The following is a 20,973-nucleotide window of genomic DNA, read 5'->3' on the forward strand; positions in this document are numbered from 1 at the left end:
GACCTTCTGTCATTAGTACCAATAATTACACAGAAATTGTTTCATGTCAAGGTGAATGATAGGGATTGGACTAAACTTCTGAGTGGACCATCCAAAAATATAAGAAACAATGATTTGATAGATACTGCACATCAGGCACTGAAGAATAGTAATCTCTGAGGAATGAATGAAAACAAGATAATCTCTAAAATCTCCCAAGTTTACTGCACTGAAAGAGTTTCCAGTATTGAAATTTCCTTCCCCAGTTCTGGGAGGGGAAACCCAGGAAAAGTCTGGCAAGTTCCTCGAGTTGAAGAGATGTAGCTTGTAGTTGAGGTGGATTTAAGGATGCCCTGGCAGCTCAATTTCAGAGGACAGAGTAGCTGAGGAACTAACTGTATGCAGAGAGCTCCAGAGACCAAAAGAGGGTCCTCCTTAGACACTCTGCCGAATACAGTCCAGTGCATGTATGTGAGGAAACTACTCTAGACTGGCAAAAGAACCACCAGAAGGGATTAGAGGTAACAGTACATAGTGTTCATATGTACTGTTTAATTAAAGTTTAATTAAAGTATTTCAAAGCAGGGAAAAGTGCCTGTCCCACTAGCCAGAGTAAAAACCCTTATGAAGCACTGGGTAGAGGATACAGAAGGACCTTGACACAGAAGTGAGGAATAATTCATCCTACAATGAGCACTGCTTTTGTTCCTCCTAACAAATTTTAAAAACTAGGATCTGAAAGCCTCAAAATATTTCTACGCAATTTAATTGTCTCCCATAACACACCTTATGAGTAGTTTTAGGAATACAAAATATCCAGCACCCAACAAGGTAAAAATAACAATGTCTGGCATCCAAGTAAACATTACCAGGCATACAAAAATTCAAGCAACTTAAAGAGGAGAAAAATAAATACTGAAACCCACCCAGATTTGATAGAGATGTTAAATCAGAAACCAACATTAGATAGATATATTCCATGTACACAAAAAGTTAAGTAAAAGACATAGAAGATATAAAAGACCCAAACTAAACTTCTATTGATATAAACTGTAATATGTGAAAGAAAAATACAGTGGGTGATGTTAACAGCAGATTAGATACTATAGGAAAACATCAGTAAACTTGAAGTCACAGGAGAAGAAAATATACAAGTTGTAACACAAAGAGAAAAAAGAATAATGAAAAGTTAACAGAACGTCAGTGAGCTGAGGAACAATTTCAATTGCCCTAATATATATGTTAGAGTCCTCAAAAAAGGATGTATATTTGAATAAATAATGGCTAAAAAATTCCAGATTTGATGAAAAATATATACAAACCATTCCAAAAACTCAATAAACACCAAGGACAATAAAAAATAAAGCGATACCACACACAAAACTAGTGATAGTGTGAAAATCTTAAAAGTAGCCAGAGGAGAAAAGACTTGTTACATATGAGGGGACAACAACAAGAAGTGCAGATTTCTTGTCAGATGCAATGCAAGTGAGAAGATAGTGGGGGAACATCTTTAAAGTAGTGAAACAAAAACTGTCACCTAGAAATCTATACCGAGCAAAAATACAACAAGCAAACTTGTACTATAAAATATGTAAAATAAATTATTTTATGCAGAAGAAAAATAATAAGAAATAAGAATGTGGACATATATAAAGAGGAACATGAGAAATGATAATACATAAGTAAATTTGCTTTTTATTTATTAAAAAATATTCAAAATAGAATTGACCCATTTAAGCAAATATAATAACAGTATATATGGGATTTATAACATGAATAAAAGTAAAATAAAATGTATGACAATAATAGCACAAATGTTGGGAAGGTTGAAATTGTAGTTTATCATTGAACAGCTCTTATACTACACAAAAAGTGGTATAATACCACTTAAATTTGAATTAATGATGCCCTAAAGCAACTATCAAGTTACCAAAACAGTTTGTTATAAGTTAGCAAGAGAGATAAAATAAAATAAGAAATTTTAATTTATATATATAAAAAAAGGAGTGAATAAATAAAAAAATAGAAAAAAATGGAGACAGTAGATCTCAACTTAAAAATATTGATAGTCATATTAAATGGAAATGGTCTAAATTAAAAGTAGAGACTGCACATCAGGAGTAGAAAGTACGAGGAATCTGTCTCCCGATCTAGACAACAATTGTACTGGCAGAAACTGTCTAAAGTAATTATTTCAGAACTCTGGAGTTTACTTGAAGGCTCAAAGCTTCCAGAAGAAAGCTGGGCTGAAAAATCAGTTAATATTGGTCAAATTCAAGCCTTCAGTGTGGTAACAGCTCCCCATACCCCTTTCTCCAGACGCATGTCAGGCAGCAGTGTGGATGGCAACCTGCATTCTTGTTTTGGCTTGCTGGAGCCAAGGTGGGCAATAAGCACCTTCAACCCCAAATATCAGTATTAGTATTTGAATTGCAGATTGCTGCTTATGGTCACTGCAAAGCAGGTTCAGAGTGATTTTTTCAACCTCCACTGACTGAAACAGCTTCCAAGGCATTTAAAAGAGCCACAACTGGTTTTTGGGGTGTTTTTCTCAGGTGGACACTCAAGAACAACCATGTCAATAGAGGAATTTAGAAAAAGGTACCATACATGCCTAGTTAAAGATACAGTCAGAATAAACCAGGGAAAACCTTAGGTTTTCACTTCAGGCTGATCCCCAGACAAGATACTCTATAGTAGTTCAAAACAAAACAAAACAAAAGAACCCAAAGCACATCCTGGGTCTGATTTTCAGAGTTAACCCATTATAATATTTAAATGTCTGGTTTTCAACAAAATATCACAAGGCATGCAAAGAAACAGGAAAATGTGACCTATTCAAAGGCACAAAATAAGTTGATAGAAACCATACTGGAAGACACACAGACAAAGGCTTTTAAAAAATGACTTTAAAGATGCTCAAAAAAACTAAACAAAGCCACGGACAAAGGCCAGAAAAATGATTATAAATGAAATGAGAATGTCAATAAAGATAGAAATTACAAAAAAGAAACCCCCCTAAAAATGTCTAGTGCTGAAAAATACAATAATGAAATGAGAAATACACTAGAGGGGTTCAAAAGCAGATCTGAGGAGGCAGAGGAAACAATCAGTGAACTTAAAAATAAGACAATTAAAATTATCAAGTCTGAGGAACAACAAAAAGATGAAACTAAAGTGAACCTGTGGGTCACCATCAAGTGAATTGACAAATGCATTGTGGGAGTCCCAGAAGGAGAAGAGAAAGAGAAAGGGGCAGAGAGAATATCTGAAAAAATAAAGGCTGGAAACAAATACAATAAAAATCATGGATCTTCAAGAAGCTTATAAATTAAAAAAGATGTGTGCTGAGAGAAATTATAATCAAACTGTCTAAGGCCAAAGGAAGAATCTTGTAAACAGCAAGAGAAAAATGACTCACTGCATACATGTAATCCTCAGTAAGATTATCAGCTAATTTCTCATCAGAAACCTTGGAGTCCAGAGGCAGTGTGTTGATATATACAAAGTGCTAAAAGAAAACAACTGTCAACGAATAATTCTATATCTGGCAAAAACCATCCTTCAAAAATGAGGGAGAAATTAAGATACACCCAGATAAACAAACAAACAAACAAACAAATAATAAAAAATGAAGGAGTTCATTACTACTAGTCCTGCCCCGCAATTCTGGACTACAAAACAAATTATATTCTCTGACAATGAGATTAAATTAAAATAAAATAAGAAGTATTTCTGAAAATTCCTCAAATATTTGGAAACCAAATAAAAAAAACCAATGAATGAAAGGGGAAACTCAAATGGAAATTAAACTGAAACATTTGAACTGACTGAAAAATAAAACATACCATATCAAAATTTGTAGAACGCTGTTAATCTAGTATTTAGGTGGAAATTTGGATATTTTTAATTAAAGTATTTCTAAATACCAGTATTAGGAAAGAAGAATAATCCCAAATAAGTGACTTCAATTTCCACCTTTAGAATAGCAACAGAGAGGAGAAATACCGTAAATTAAACCCAAAGTTTTCAGAGCTAATCTCTCATTCTTGAGTCAGAGTTGCTTAGAACTGAAAAGGAGATACTATAGCAGAAGTTACTGCATAAGCAACACTCTGAACTGTAATAAGCTAAGCAGTTATGAGGCGATATTGTTCACTATATTTATTCTCAAAATACTTTACAAGTCAGCCCAAAAAGTTTATTTACAACCAAACTAAAAAAATTAATGAGGTGTTGCTGCAATCAATTAAAATCCAGACCATGGATGAGAATCTTAACTCTAATAAACAAGACGGTCACACATTCCAATAAAATGTTTGATAGCTAAATAATTGTTATGTTCCAAAATGCCCTTTCTCAAAAAGATCACTTTAGATTTACTTTTTCATAAGCTGTGATCTTAGCTTGAAGGAACAGTCCATCTTTCTACCACAATAAATTCCACCATCATTAATTTGCTATTAATTTTTAAAGTTGAAAGAACCTAAATGTACCATCCAAGCATAGTTTGTAATACATTCATTAATACCAATCATTTGAAGCAAATTTAGAAAAATGTAACTTCACACCATGTCTAATCTTTATTCCTGTTCACATTCTGAAAGTTTAAATGTAAAATGAGCCATTTGTTTCACCTAGCAAGTATTCACTGGAGCCTGGAGCATGCTAGGCACAGTTCCAGATGCAGAAGGAACACAAAGAAAAAATAGATATAGTTCCTGCCTTTCATTGCTAGGCAAATCCTCTAACACTGCTCTTTGCCCAGATCCAAACGCTATGTATCCAAAAGGACTAGCTCAGTCCATCTCCATTAGGTCCACACCAATTGGCTGCCTCATGTTGCTATGAATACAGATGTCCATCACATAGGCTTAAATTATAGAGTCCTTGGACTTCTATGTGAGACAGAACAAAGGCTGAGTCAACAAAAAATCATTTTGGAATGTGATAGTTTGAAGGAATTGTTTCTAAATATTCGAGGAAAGCAGTGGAAACTTTACTATGGGCTTACTATTTTAGAAGGTGGTTATATAGCTAACAGCGCACAAGCTATGGAGTCAGACAAAACCAGGCTTAAATCCTGGTTCTGTCATTTTAATAAATACGTGGCCTTGATGTGTTATTCAGTCTCTGTAAATTTCGGGTTTTTAAAAGATTTTTATTAAAATATAGCTAACATGCAATATTATATTAGTTTCAGGTGTACACCACAGTTATTCAACATTTATATACCTAAAGAAGTGAATACCATGATAAGTCCAGGAACCATCTGACAACATACCTCACTATCACAATATGATTGATTATATTCCCTATGCTGTACTTTACATCCCTACAACTTACTTATTTTATACCTGGAAATCTGAACCTCTTATTCACCTTCATATTTTCCCCTCATTTTTAATTTTTCTATTAGAGTTGACATTCACTATTATTTCAGGTGTACAGCATAGTGGTTAAACATTTATGTAATTTAAGATGTGATCCCCCTGACGAGACCAGTACCCACCTGGCACTATACATAGTTATTACCATATTATTGATTACATTCCCTATGCTTTGCTTTACATCCCCATGACTACTTTGTAACTACTAATTCGTACATCTTAATCCCTTCAAGTTTTTCACCCTGTCCCATAATCCCCCTCCTATTTATTACCCCTATAAATCTAGTACCCTTCTGAAACCATACATAGTTATTGTCATATTATTGACTATATTCCTTACGCTATACTCATGACTACTGTGTAACAACTAATCTGTACCTCATAATTCCTTCCCCTTTCTTACCCACCCCCACAAACTATGTGGGCTTGTTTGTCTATTTCCTTCGCCAGGTTAGGGAAGTTTTCCATTATTATTTCTTCAAATAAGTTTGTATTTCATTGCTCTGTCTCTTCTCTTTCTGATACACCTATGATGCAAATGTTGCTAGGCTTGATGTTGTCCCAGAGGCCCCTTAAACTACCTCATTTTTTGGATTCTTTTTTCTTTTTGCTGTTCTGATTGGGTATTTTCTGCTCCCTCATCTTCTAAATTGCTGATTCGATCCTCTGCTTCATCTAATATACTGTTGATTCCCTGTAATGTAGTCTTCATTTCAGTTATCGTATTCTTTATTTCTGACTTTTTTTTGGTTTGTTTTATATCGCCATTTTTGTGTTTCCTATCTCTTTGTTGAAGTTCTCCCTGAGATCACTGAGCATTCTTATAACCAGTGTTTTGAACTCTGCATCTGGTAGATTGCTTGTCTCCATTTTGTTTAGTTCTTTTTCTGGCGTTTTGTTCTGTTCTTTTATTTGGGACACATTTCTTTGTCTCCCTATTTTGGCTGCCTCCCTGTGTTTGTTTCTTTGTATTAAGTATATCTGCTATGTCTCCTGGTCTTAGTAGAGTGGCCTTATGCAGTAGGTGTCCTGTGGGTCTCCCTGGTCACCAGAGCCAGGTCCTGCAGGTGTGTCCCTCGTGTAGGTTGTGTGTGCCCTCCTGTTGTAGTTGAGCCTTGATTGTTGTTTTCAGGTCATATGAGAAGGACTGACACTCAGGTTGATTCATTGTGAGGCCTAGCCATGACTATAGTGGAGCAGTTGTGGTGCAGGGGCTGACCCAACAGAGCAGGATTCACTTTAGCAGAGCTCTAATGCCTGCCCAGTCTGCCCTTCAGGTGTGTAGTTCTTGGAAGTGGTCAGCTGATTCTCCTGAGAGGGGCCTGCTGCAGGCCAAGTTCAGCCTCTTCTTGTGCCCTGTCCAGGGCCACCTGGCATAAGCCACAAAGCAACCCACAGATGGCCATCACCCATGCTAGGATTGGAGGTGCCTCAAGAGGCCCAGCCATGAACCGAGGACAAGTAGTGTCAGCCTTAGGGCTGCTCAGCAAGAGGTACGGGGCATGCTGAAGCCAAATGCTACTTGTTTGGGTTTTGTGAACCTCTGAGAGATTTTAGAAAAGTCCACAGCATGAACCAGCATAGGTCATTTGTATGGAAAAGCCCCAGGAAGAGGTTTGGGTGTGCCTACAAGTTGGATGGGGTGGGGTTTCAGGGAATCATGAGGGAAGGGCTAATAAATGCTATCAGGCAGGTTGATGGATATGGCAGCTACCTAAGGCTCCATGCGGGACGGGGAGGGATCAAGAAAAATCATTTCTGTCAACTACTCTGTTCAGAAGAAAGCTGCCCCTCCAGCTCTCACCCTGTAGCTAGATAATTCAGTTGCTCCCCATTTGTCCCTGGCACCTTTCAAGCTGCTGCCCCAGAGGTGGAGCTCAGAGTGAGTGAGTCTGTCAGCAAGTAAGTCAGTGCATGGACTCTTTAAAAGGAGCACCTAGGACTCAAGCAGCTCTCCATCTCACTCAGCCACAGTCCCCACTGGTTTTCACAGCCAGAAGTTATGGGTATTTCTCTTCTGGGGAGCCAGTTGTAACACTGGGATCCCCTCACTCCTCAGGTGGGAACCTCCACAGCCAATATATCCGTCCTGATTTTTAACTGCCACACGCAGTTATGGGACCAGCCCATTCCACATCTCTGCCTCTCCTACCAGTCTCGACATGGCTTCTTCTGTATGTCCTTAGTTACAGGACTTCTGTTCAGCTAGACCAGGTGATTCTCAATGATGGTTTTTTTGTAGTTTAGTTGTAATTTTGATGTGGTTGTGAGAGGGGATAAGCATAGCATTTAACTACTCCACCATCTGCCTTAAATCTCAGTTTTTGTCTTTTAAGAAATGGGCATAAAAATAATAGTACCTATGTTCTATGGTTATTATAAAAATTAGATAAGAAATACAAAGCACTAAGCAAAGTGTCTTGAACAAAGTAATTGACCATAAATGATAGCTATTTCTAAGTCATGTAAAAAGCACCTACAATTATTTTGCCTAAAACCAAAATTCTTGTTTGAACTCCAAGTTTACAAAGAAAATATGTGAAAGACTATGCTTACATTATTAGTAAAGTTCAAAATAAAGGCTTGAATAACTAACAGGACAACTTATTTAACAAATTTATTTAATAAGCACCTCTTTATAGTTCTTGCTACATGCTAGAAATTGTTTTGTAAAAATATTAACTCATTTAACATTCATGACAAACCAACGGGGAAAATATTATTATTAAAATTATCCCCACTATATGTATATGTGTGTGTATTTATATATAAATATTTATAAATACATATATACATATGTATGTGTGTGTGTGTATATATATATATATATATATATATATATATATATATATATATTTTTTTTTTTTTTTTTTTTTTTTTTTTTTTAACTTAGGTTTGCTTAGGGAGCATGTTTTGTTTTATAGGAAGAATACCAAGAAATAGAATTAAATAGTACTAAAATTTCCTAGGGCCAGGACTGATTTTCTGTATCAGTAACACAATGACAATGATGGTGGTGACTTTTAAGGGAGGATGATAGAAGAGTTATTTATTGGAGTGGATTTTACTAAACTACTAGATGCCATATAAACTGAAAATCAGCAGGCACAGAAAAATATTATTACTTATTGTCTCTCACATATAACAGCTCATCAAATTAAAAAAATCACACTGTGTATGCTTGACACACACACACAGACACACACACACACACACACACACACACACACACACACCAGAAGGAAAGTAGAAGTAACATTTCTAAATTGCCTCCTGATCACCAGGCATAGGCAGACCTTATGTGCATCATCTCATCAGTATTCACCACAGCACTCTGGAGCAGATATAGCAGCCCCATGTATAGACTAGTCCCCTCCAAATTAAGAAACACTACCCAAAGACTCAACAAAAGGGGTAAACTTGGTCCCCAAGAACTATATTGAATATGAACTGAAATTTCTAATTTCTTTAAAGTGAAAGCTATTTACTAGTTTAACCATGTTTAGTTTAACCATCAGGAATAGAACTATTTTTGAATAGTTTTCGAAATGAACAAATTTAAAACCATCATTTTTCTCAAGGAAAACTAAATATTTGCCAACATCACAATTAAGGAACCACATATACCATAGCCTCTTTTGTTTCTTGCTGAACTGGATATTTAATAACTGGAGGACATATACCACATGGTGAGGCAGGGGGACTGCATTAAATTCGACAGTGAACTTTCTGGGAAATTATTTTCATGTACATCTTGCAGCCAGTGGCCACATCTGGGGCTGGAAGTTCAAGAAAAACCTAAACAACTTATACATTATTTTGATACACAAGGAGACAAAATGCAAGAGTTTTAGGAGACAGAGACAGAAAACCATCTCAGACAGGATTCCTTGAAAGCCCACTGTGTGATTAGCAGAGTTAGAATCTAAGAATGCTGAGACCCCAAACCAGACCTAGTGGGGAGATACATATATAAACAGATTGTTATGGTCTACTGCAACAAACATTAGGAAGCAAGTTTGCACAGGGCAATTACCCAGAAGATAATTCTTGTTCCTCACAGAAGGAAACACGGAAGGTTCCAGAATGAGGTGCTAATGCTAAGCTTTGAGGGAAGAGTAGGAGTAAGTGAGATGAGAAAGCAGAGGAAGGACATTTCCAGTGGAGGAAACAGGACAAGGGGTAGAGTAGCTTACTGTGCTCATGGAACTACCTGTGTGATGTTAGATGAAGCTTCAATTTTTAGACATAGGCAAGTGAGCTTAAATAAGAAAAATGTTGTGTGTGTGTTAACATGATGATGACAACAACAAAATCAGTTCCCTACAATAAGCACCGCTCTTTGCCAAGCACTGGATATGCATTCTTCTATTTAATACAACGCAGTGCTCTGAGACAGGCACTATTTTCATCCCTATTTTGTAGATGAAGGGACACAAGCACAGATTGTTAGGTAATGTTGTGCCCAGGTGCTCTGTCTAGAAAGTAGCAGGGCCAAGAGTCAACCCTGAGATGTGGAACTCCAGAGAATGGGCTTGCAAGCATTAGCATAATCCTCTTGATAACACCTTATGAGAGAGTGGACCCTACTTTATCTTTGATGGCAGGGACAGCACTTTGTCTGAAAGGTCCTGACCTGTTGTGACATGTGTGCAAGTGAGCTGCTCTTGTAGACATGAAAACTCTTGAATGAGTCTGTTCTGTTAGGTAAACCAGGGGCATTCTAGGTTGCCACAGAGAAGAGGGCAGATTTTCCATGCAGACTCTTGCTGGGACATGTCCTCAATGCGCAAACGGTGAGAAATCACAATATTTAATCATGGCTGAAACTCTGGTTGAGAAGTCTAGATCTCTGGGTTAGATAGACGGCCTTTGCAAAGGCTTGCCAGCCTGGTAGGAAGCAGTAGTTGCTTTTGTACACAGTGCCAGGTGTCATGGTTGGGTAGGACATCCCATTTCCCAGGGATCCTGGGTCCACAATATTACCCACTTACAGCCTCAAGGTTGTACCAAGTTGTCCAAATGGGCTCAGGGGTTCAAATATTCATATTCTATTGATTTTCCATTTATCTGTGGAAAGTCAATTAATTTCTCTTTTAGCTCCTATATTTCACCTTTCAGATGAGCATGATGAACTCTCTCTGAAACCTTCAAAACAAGTCACTTAATCATTAAGAATCTTTTCAGAATGAAACCAAAAATTTGGTTATCATTATATCATCTACCTACTCTACAAATTAAACAACTCTATAGATTAACTGCCAGTGCCATCTTAAAAAAAACAAAAAGTAAAGGGAAAGCGTTTACTTGTTTGGGTTAACGTACATTCCTTAGCATTAAAATGACCTGCTTTACATTTATTTTTCCCCACACACTGGACTGCTTTCATATGAAGTTCTTGCCAACTGGTCTCCATTAAAAACAATTTAGTCTTTCTGAACTGTTTCCGTTACTAAATCTCAGTTCACGCTAATGCAGGACAAGGCACACCACAGCAATCCTGGGCTAAAATGCAAAAGTGTATTCATTTAAATAACCTGGATTATATAACCCTTTTCAAAGCAAACTGCAGCAGGCCTATCATAAGAACTGAGTGCATTGTTTCATGTTCTAAAGGACCCACTGGCTTCTTCAAACTAAAAGAAAAAGACACACAGCATTGAGACCTTTGTTACTTTTTACATATTATTGATATTTTTATGACTAGTATAAAAATAGTATAAATATAATAAATGATATTGTACTCTTAATATTTGTTTTTTTAAGATTTTTCTCACTTGTCATGGAATAGTTAATGGGTGGTACTGGAGTTCTAGGCTTTGCTTTTGCTTTTTGACAATGCTTTAACACTGAAATAAACAAAGTTTTCCTTTACTAAACATAACACATTTGTTTATCCTCATGATTTATTGAAATAGACATAAAAAGGGTAATATACGACAAATTGTTGTGCATTTATTTAACAGAGAATCCTACTTTCATAGAGAATGGTCCAAGAATCTCATCTCTCCAATTTCTTCCTACCCCTTCATTTTGTAACTTCACAATTTAAGGTGAAAAAAACAGCAAAACAATAAATTGGATTTGAGTAAACAAGTGTAATCCCAGCAGTAACTCCTGTTAATGCTTTAAAGAATGTTTAGGAGTTTGAATACAAACCAGGTGAGATTAGAAGACATAATTTAAAGAATTATTTAGTTACATTCTCATCTCAAAGCTTAACGTACACAAAATGTTCATTAATAGGGCTGAGAAATATATTTATGAGTTCCAAGCATCAACATCATGATTAAAAAAACAATAGGCATTTCAGTGTCCTGCCATACCTTTCACCACAGCCTAATCAGAATTTTTAATCTATGTAACTCAAGACTGCAAAACAAAGAACCCACCTTTTAGAAAGTTTTTAAATGAGTTTACCTCAGAATTACTTTGGTACTGTCTTCATAAGGAAACAGTCAGTGGTGTACAGCCAAACTATTAAAATTGGTTTGTAATCTATGTCACTAAAAAGTAGAAGTTTATAGCATTCAAATGCATTTTAAGCCTTTAAGGTGTCTCACATTCATGATGATGCAGAATAAATCAGGTCCCTTTGTCCCCATCCTCTAGCCAGTGCACCTTCTTTACATTTAATGCAAAAGTCCACAAGACACAAGTTGTCTAAGACTTCACAAACATGGCCAGCCTTTCAGGTAGGAAAACAAGGGAAGATATACACATGTATAGTTGGAGGACTCTGAATACTAGCCACTACCTTTAACTCTTGCTTCATATCTTTCAAAATTTAAGGTGTTTGCTGTCTACAGAGATTCCCTATGAAAATACAAAATGGAAGGCACTCTGAATAAGCCAAATATTGTTTAGTTCACCATTTTTCTTAAGGATACCTGCCAAAATAATAGTTGTAATAGGGCTCTACTCTATTAAACAAACTGTGTTGAATAATACTTTATTGGTCTTACATTCAGTTATGTGGATTCGTTTTGAAACTTTATTTTGCCGTATCAACTTCAGAACATTGGTCACTGATTTTTTATGTGGCTATAATATACTATAGCATTTCAGATTTAGGAAGAATAGTCCTAGTTTCAGACAGTGTCTTAAAGTTCGCATAACAATCAAATAATGAGCACTGGATTTTGTTTTGGAAAACATGGGCATGTGACTGCTATGTGTGAAAATGGATGGGAATCATTAATTTTCCTCTCAGTATCTCTCCCCTGCTCCACCTCCATGTTCATCTTGTTCTCCTGTGCATCCCATATACTTGCAGGTCCCTGCTCACCTTCTCCTTACCCTTCCCTGGCTAAATGTATTGGAAAGATTTCACCACAAGTCAGGATAGAGCTGGAAGCAAGGTGGAAGGAATGGCACCTCTTGGGGCCATTGGGTCAAAAGAGATCATCTAGAGAACAATAAACCCTAGATCTGTGCCACACCTGAAATTTGGGATTTCAATGTATAACACCTGCATGGTGAGGGAATCACAAACAGGTAAGATATAATGTTGGCCCAGGGTCACTGAAATCCTGAGATCCTGCAGCAGAAGCAAGCACAGAATAGCTTTGTAGAGGCTCTTTCACAACCGAGAGAACAGGGAGTTGTGTCTTGCTCATCATGAGTGTTACTTGAATTCAGAAGTAATCGGGTGCTCATCTCAGCATTACTCAAGAGAGCTAAAATGAAGAACAATATGAATCTACATGGTCAAAACTCAGGGATTGACCAAATTATAATATAGCTACACAATCAAACACTTTACAACCTATGAAAATCACATTAGAAGAATATTTCATAACTTGGGAGAATGCAGAACTTGAATAAAGCAACTTATAAAACAGTATATGCATTATGATTCAAAGTTTGTTTAAAAAAAGTGCATATACTGTGTTTCCCCGAAAATAAGACCGGGTCTTATATTAAGGTATGCTTCAAAAGACACATTAAGGCTTATGTTCAGGGGATGTCATCCTAAAAAAATCATGCTAGGGCTTATTTTCGGTGAAACACGGCATGTGTAAGAAAAATGCTGGAAGAATATAGACCAAAAATAAACAGTATTTATTTCTGGGAGATATGATTACATTTTTTTACATTGTTTTTCTTTATTCTTTGTTACATTTTCCCAAATAATTACCAACAAACATGTCTCATACTAATGATAAACAAATCAATTCAAGTTTTCTAAAAATAATGATAATTCTTACCAGAGAGCCTATTTGAAAGTTTATGAGAAGATAAAAACTGTTGGGATTATTTTAAGAGGACAGCTACATCCAAAGCTGGAGTAGCCATAGCTGGAGTAGCTGTGGCTATGAAATGTGTGATAAATGCCAACACAAGATAATTTTTTTTGCTAGTTTGTACTTTTTCCTCCAACTCAGAATTTGAAGTTAATAACAATGCATTGAAATTATGCTTTATGAAAAAGCTACTGTTTTATGTAAAATTTCAAGCTTTCTAGGACTAAAGTGCAATATTCTATCAGCACCAAGCTAATGGGGGGGAAGAATCTCCAACAAGACAGTGTATGTGTATTTGTATATTGCAGTGTAGTCCAAACTGTCTACACCTTGATAAGCAACATAACTTCTAATGATTTACTCTATGAGATTATAGTAATGGATCTTTTAAACTGTTTAAAGTGATTATCTACAAAATGTCTACAACAAGTTATATTATAATTTTAAGTTTGAGACAATTCAAATGAAAAATAAATATAAGTTGTTACATTATTAGAACTGAAATTATCTACACCATAGGTTGGCAAGCCAGGTTTACCATGTTTGGGTACAGATTGTGAGCTCATAATAGTTTTTACATTTTTAAGTGGTTTGGAAAAAAAATCAAAAGAAAAATAATATTTCATGAAATGTGAAAATAATATGAAATCAAAATTTTGTTGTCCTTAAAGAAAGTTTTACTGGAGAACAGCCACACTCATATTTTCAAATCTTGCCCACGGCTGCTTTTGTACTATGATGGCTTCTTGAAATAATTGTGACAGAGACCGTAGGCATGAAAAGTATTAAAATATTCACTAACTGATCTTTTACATAAAACGTGTTTTCAAGGCAATTTTAAATATTCTTTATTTTTCCTATTATCTGTCTCTAGATGGCAGAAAGATGTTCAAACCAGGGTTGGGGTGGGAGGGCACTACTGCCCTATAAAAGATATTTACATTTCTAATTTATCCCCTAAAAGTCAGCCTTCCAACAGTATGAAACATTTATTTATATATGTGTTCTATTAATAAACCAAACATTAAATATCTAAAAGTAGTTAAAGGATTCATTTAATCTAGAACTAAGATCTATATAGAAATTTAGTATTTATTCACTCCTGCCTAAAATAAATATTATGTAAATCTACACCATTAAAGAGGCTCTCTATTGAGTACACATGACACATAAAATTATAATATATTTAAAGTGTATAACTTCATGATTTAAGTATACATTTTGAAATAATTACCTCAATCAAGTTAATTAACATTAATCACCCCCTCACATAACCCTTTTGTGAGTGTGTGAGAGATAGAATGTTTAAGATTTACCCTCTTAGCAAATTTCAACTATTATTAACTATAGTGACGCTGCTGTACATTAGATCCTCTGAACTTACTCATCTTTTAAGTAAGTTCGTACCCTTTTACCAACCTCTCCCTATTTTCCCTACCCCACTGCCTTGGCAATCACCATTATATGAGGTCTGGCAATTAAGTTCACGAACTTATTGCAATGATGTTGCTAACCTTTTTTGACTTCAGAGGGATTATTCATTATGAATTTGTATCAACTGGACAAACAGTTAACCAAGTTTACTATTTGGAAAAGGCTGCATGAAAAAATTAGACGGCCTGAACTTTTTGCCAACAATTCATGGCTCTTGCATAGCAACAATGCACCAGCTCACACAGCACTGTCTGCGAGGGCGGTTTTAGCCAGTAAACAAACAACTGTATTGAAACACCCTCCCTACTCACCTGACCTGGCCCCCAATGATTTCTTTCTTTGCCTGAAGACAAAAGGAAATACTGAAAGGAAGACATTTTGATGACATTTGGGACATCAAGGATAATACGACAACAGCTCTGATGGCCATTCCAGAAAAAGAGTTCCAAAATTGCTTTGAAGGATTGGGTGCTGGCACTGGTGCATAGCTTCCCAAGGGAAGTACTTCAAAGGTGACCATACTGATATTCAGCAATGAGGTGTTTAGCACTTTTTCTAGGATAAGTTCACTAACTTAATTGTCAGATCTTGTACTCTCTGTTCCTATGAGTTTTACCTTTTCTGTTTAGATTCCATATATGTGATATCATGCAGTATTTGTCTTTCTCTGTTTGACTTATATCACTTAGCACAAAGCCTTCAAGGTCCACCCATGTTGTCATAGATGGCAGGATTTCATTTTTTTTTATGGCTGAATAATATTCCATTATATGTATGTATACCAAATTTGCTTTATCCATCCATCCATTGACGGACACTTAGGTTGTCTACGTCTTAGCTCCTTAGTTTTTACATGTCTATGTAACATTCTTCTCTTTTTAGACTGAATTATACTTTTTAATTCTCCAGGTTAAATCATTTTGATTTGGAATTAGGTAGGTGGAGTGTGTGTGTGAGTGTGTGTGTGTGTGGTGTGTGGTGTGTGAGTGTGTGTGTGTGTGGTGTGTGGTGTGTGAGTGTGTGTGTGTTGGGTACTAACTTATTTTAACTGAGTATAAGTGGTTTTGAGGCAGGATAGGTAGCCTAGGAAATTGACAACCCCTTCCAAGGTACAATGGGAGTGCCTCATTCGTTACACAAGTAGCAAGTGACCATATCCAGCACCTACATCTATAGAAAAGCAAGAACCAGTTCATCCAGCAAGGCTAATCTCTATGACCCATATCTGACCTTTAACTAATTTTAATGTCATTTGCATTATGGTTACTACAACTCCAATCAGGCATCTGATGCCATGACAGTTCCGGATGAACCAAATAAGGAAGCAAAAGGGGGAAATGGAGGGTCCCACCAAATGAAGGTCTCCTGGGGAGGAGATGAATGAACCACGACCCAAAGGACATCACCAATTTTCTCCCCGGGGAGGGATACATTCCCCTAATTGGAACTTCTCAGCATGACTCATTCTCTGAGTTTGCCCACACTCTCTTCTCAAGTGTGTGCTTTCATTTTCAATAAATCACTTTCATGCTCCTGCATCTGTCTCACTCTTGAATTCTTGCTTGCATGGAGACAAGAACCTGGTCACCACTGCTCAGGGTTGAGTCCTCTCTTGAACATCCCGGTGAGCCTCTGGTGACAGTTTTCGGAATTGACTCTTTTTATTTTATCTTATCTGATCTTATTTTATTTTAACATTGCATAAATACAGCCACAAATGAGCTCTTATTATGACCAAATTTTACAATTTTTACAAATTTATTGATTATTTATGAATCAATAAGAGTAAGGTGAGTGGGCTCACACACACATTGTTTCTTCATATTAACTATCACATAAAGACTATATTAGTATCTCTTGAAAGAAGGATGCAAACCTATATTGTCAGCATGATATTATTCAAGTATTTGAAAATATAGATTCCTCATTTCTCAATAAGAAGACCTAAATCACCAATACCACTTCCCAGAGACATCAGAGAGAAGAATTCTGGCACAGTTTGCACCTCACCTTACATTCCCTCCTGATATATATATCAAGATATATATATATATATATATACACACATATATATGTTATTTCATATATATGTGTATATATAAAGTTATATATATATATATATTTCATATATATATAAAACTTTTAATTATGAACTTTTTCATGGAAAAAGAAAAGTTAAAAAAGGGCAATAAATAACCCAATGCCAATCACCTAGTTTAAATAATTTTATCTCTCTCGCGCTGTCTCTCTCTCTCTACTCTCATGTTTGTTGCTAAACCAGTAGAAAGTTGCAGATATCATGACATTTTATCCCTAAATAATTTACCATGTATCTCCTAAAATAATGACATTTTCCTGTAAATCCACAATACAATCATGCACCTAAGAATTAACAAAAATTCTATACTATCAGCTAATAACCAATGAATATTTAAATTTCCCCATTTAACTTAAAAAGTCTTTTAAGAGATTCGTCACTGAACCAGGATATGATCTACAGTCATATTCGTGCTAATTTTAGAGAAGACCAGATCATTTGCCTTGTAGAATCCACATTCTGGATTTTTCTGTTTTCCTATGAAATCATTTGTTACTTTTCTATCCTTTATATTTCCTATAAACTAGAGGCTAGGTCTAAAGGCTTAGCATTATGATGTTGTGTACTTCACTTTGCAGCACATCCAGAAGTGTGAAATATTGAGCTATCTCAATTTTGGTTATGTCAGTTTTGATAACTGGTTAAGGTGTTGACCCCCATTTTAAAAGTTTGATTTTCCTTTGCAACTGGCAAGTAATCAGTGAAGTTATACTTTGTCATTACTGCAAACATCCTCCACTCCAACAACCTTTTTAAGTAATGGTTTTAGTTTGTGACTAGAAACAAGTATTTCGTTAAGAATTAATAAATGGTAATTTTCTAGTTCTATTATTCCTTTCCCTTTCATTAGCTGGAATTATCCTGTAAAGAAGAGATTTCCCTCATTAACTGAAAATAGCCTAAAGTTCCTTCTAAAAAGTCAAAGTAAATGCTGGATTCTTTATATCTTTAATTCACATTTTCACAGTACAGAGTTTATTTAATAGTCATTTCAGAGTAATGAGTTCGTGTAAATCTAATTTGAAGCAATTAGATTTCTTTTTCTCATCATGGACTCATGTATTTTTTTTTTTTTTTTAATTTTTAGAATCAATTAGTTATTTATTAGTATTTTTTGATGCTTAATTTGTCCTCTGTTTGGCCCATGAGAGCTCCTTCTAGCTGGATGCTTGAACACATCATTATCTTTTGATGTCAAGTGTTCTTCCTGGATCTCGGTCCACAGCTGAGACCATGTGTTGTTCCACTTGCTACAAACAACAGCTTCCCCTCTTTCCTGTCCCAGTGGCATCTCCATCTGAAGAGATCTTCTACTTCCTTCTAGACTGTGCCATTCAATAAATTTAAAGTGCTGGACTCCCACCCCACCAACTTTTTGCTTAACACATCAAGAAGGAAGAACCCCTGCAAACTCAAACAAGATCATAAAGGAGGTCACCTCCTCTTGAAATGTCTTAAGATTTCTCTTACCTTGCATAGTAGTCATTGGGTGGAACTGCTTCTTGAAAGAATTGGAACTGGTATAAGTAGAGTCCAATCAAGTGTCCTGCGGTGAAAATAGCCAGCAGAACACAGAGACAGCTGAACAGCAAAGGATCAAATGTCCGGCACCAGGACCACCAGGTGCACAGACCCAAAAATACAAAGAAGTAGACAGAGGAGGTCAAAGACGGCAACATCATACCTAAGGAAGAAGGAATGCAATCATGAAAAATTACATAGAAATAGAAAATGATTTACCACTCAGTAATCGCAAGTACTGGAGATTAAGTAGATATCCTTCATGTGCTTTTAGGTATTGATCAAGTTTTTAAAATATTAATCACGTTTTATTTACAAAATCAAAATTAATGCTATTTTTATTATGAAAAAAGTCACACATGAAGTCATATTTGTAAATATGGGGAAATACCAGATGATGAAAAAATTCTACCTGTGGTGTTTGAGCCAAATAAATATCTACTTTTCATACCAGTAGAATTTGGCATATTTACTTGCATATTTCCATCTTCTATTTCTCCCTAAAAGTTTTCAGGAATACTTATATGTCCATTTCAACTTTCCCCAGTACTATTTTTAAAATAATGATTTTTTTGTTTGTTTTTGGTTAACTAAGATTCATAATAATATTATGTCCCATGGCAGTTAAAGTCTCACCAAAACTTTGTTCTACCTGACAAAATTTGATTTGCCCTATCACCAAAAGGGGAAACGTAAAATGAAGTAATTCCTCTACAGGCATTTAAAAAACTTTTTTGGGGGGCATTTTGAAATGACTTCTCATTAAAATACTGGATTACATTTCTTGAGAAATTCTATTCTCCTTTCCACTTTTTAATTTTCCTATTGAAAAACAATTAAGTTGTTTCATTTTGTAAAATTTCAACTAAGCAGTATGAAATAAACTTCACAGTAGCTCTGAAACAATGGTGAACAGGGAAATGGAAGGAGAAAAATGATTACGATAACAGTATATGGAACAAGCAGTCTGTAGCCAAAATTTAAAGGAAGTGAGTGTCTGTGCTGGAAGATTACAATCTAACTTAGGAAGAAAAATAGTAAATCCTGGAGAGTTAAATTACGACCACTAATGAATCAATGTAAACAGACATGGTTCCGGAATGCACATGTGCAGCTCTGGATGGGTACACTAAAATTGTTCATTGTAGCAGGTCACCATTCATAAACTCTGAGGGAGAATAGTTATTTTACTGACCTACACATAGAAAATGACATCACTTAACAGATATGGAAAAAGATTGCTTTACAGAGGTTAACAAGAACCATCTAAAAACATAAAAAATAGAACTGCACCGGAAAAATTATTTTTGTGTGTGGTTTGTACATGAGGCCACTTTTACAAAAGCTTCAGTTATTATTTTGGTATCATGGAATAGAATTGCTCCCTTCTTTATTTTCTCTTTGACCATTTTTTTCATTCTTCGCCAAAGTACCACTGTGCTCCACCCAGTATTGGAAACTCTTACCTGATGAACCAAGTAAAATCGTCACAACAACTTTTCCAGCAGTGGTTATCATGTTGCCAATAAACTCCTTAAGCTTAGAAGCTACAAAGGCAAGCCTGCGGAAGATTTTTAATTTTGTGCTTTCTTCCATCTCGCCTTCAACACCATCTCCTCCATCTAAATCCTCTTCATAGATCAGTGCCTCTTCTGAATCTATTTTTCCTCCTCCAGCCTAAATAAATAAATAAATAAATAACAAAAGAAAAAACAGAAAACACAGCAGTCCAGAACTCTGATTATATGCTTTGTAATTTATGGGTCAGTCAATGAGGTGATTTCACAAATCAGGAAAAAAAAAATGCAAACAACCACTTAAGTTCCCCAGGTCTCTGATAGTCTCTGTAGAAGCACAAGGAACTCTGATCTTTCTAGAATAAGTAAATAGGAAACATCATTAATCTTAGGGTCCCTAAGAGTATGTCATTTTACCTACATGAGCACATTTTTTAGAGGCAGAACAAGAAACTGTCTGAAACATCTATTAATAATCTAAGTTTTCATCAACCTGGGTTTGGTTCCTCAAATTTACTGAGTTTGCCAGAAAGCTGACTGGAGGTCTGACTTTAACTGAAAGGGTAGGTCAAATCAGTGCTTAGGAAATCCTTCTTCCTGAAGTTTATCTTTGTTCACTATTTTAGTATTTCCTGACCGCGGGAGGATGAGTGGTCTTGGGCTACTTGGCTAAATATGCAGTCACTTCCTATCTTATCCTTTTAGAGAATAATGTACTTGTTTAATCCTAGACAGTTCAGCACCTCAGTACAATTGTTAGAGATTTATGGAAGAAACACATGTAC

The 20,973-nt window shown here is 35.8% G+C and overlaps 1 protein-coding gene across 4 annotated transcripts in view; it reads right to left on the reverse strand.

The window, feature by feature from the left end:
- PIEZO2 (piezo type mechanosensitive ion channel component 2) overlaps nt 1-20,973 on the reverse strand; it is a 436,624-nt gene that overhangs the window by 151,258 nt on the left and 264,393 nt on the right. For all 4 annotated transcript variants that reach the window (XM_074340379.1, XM_074340380.1, XM_019713452.2 and 1 more), the window contains 2 exons: nt 20,138-20,348; nt 18,621-18,834 (listed from right to left, as the gene is read on the reverse strand). In XM_074340379.1, the coding sequence (XP_074196480.1) occupies nt 18,621-18,834; nt 20,138-20,348 (425 nt within the window). The remainder of the gene's footprint in view (nt 1-18,620; nt 18,835-20,137; nt 20,349-20,973) is intronic.

Source organism: Rhinolophus sinicus, linkage group LG09 (assembly GCF_036562045.2).
Source record: "Rhinolophus sinicus isolate RSC01 linkage group LG09, ASM3656204v1, whole genome shotgun sequence".
Taxonomy (NCBI): Eukaryota; Metazoa; Chordata; class Mammalia; order Chiroptera; family Rhinolophidae; genus Rhinolophus; species Rhinolophus sinicus.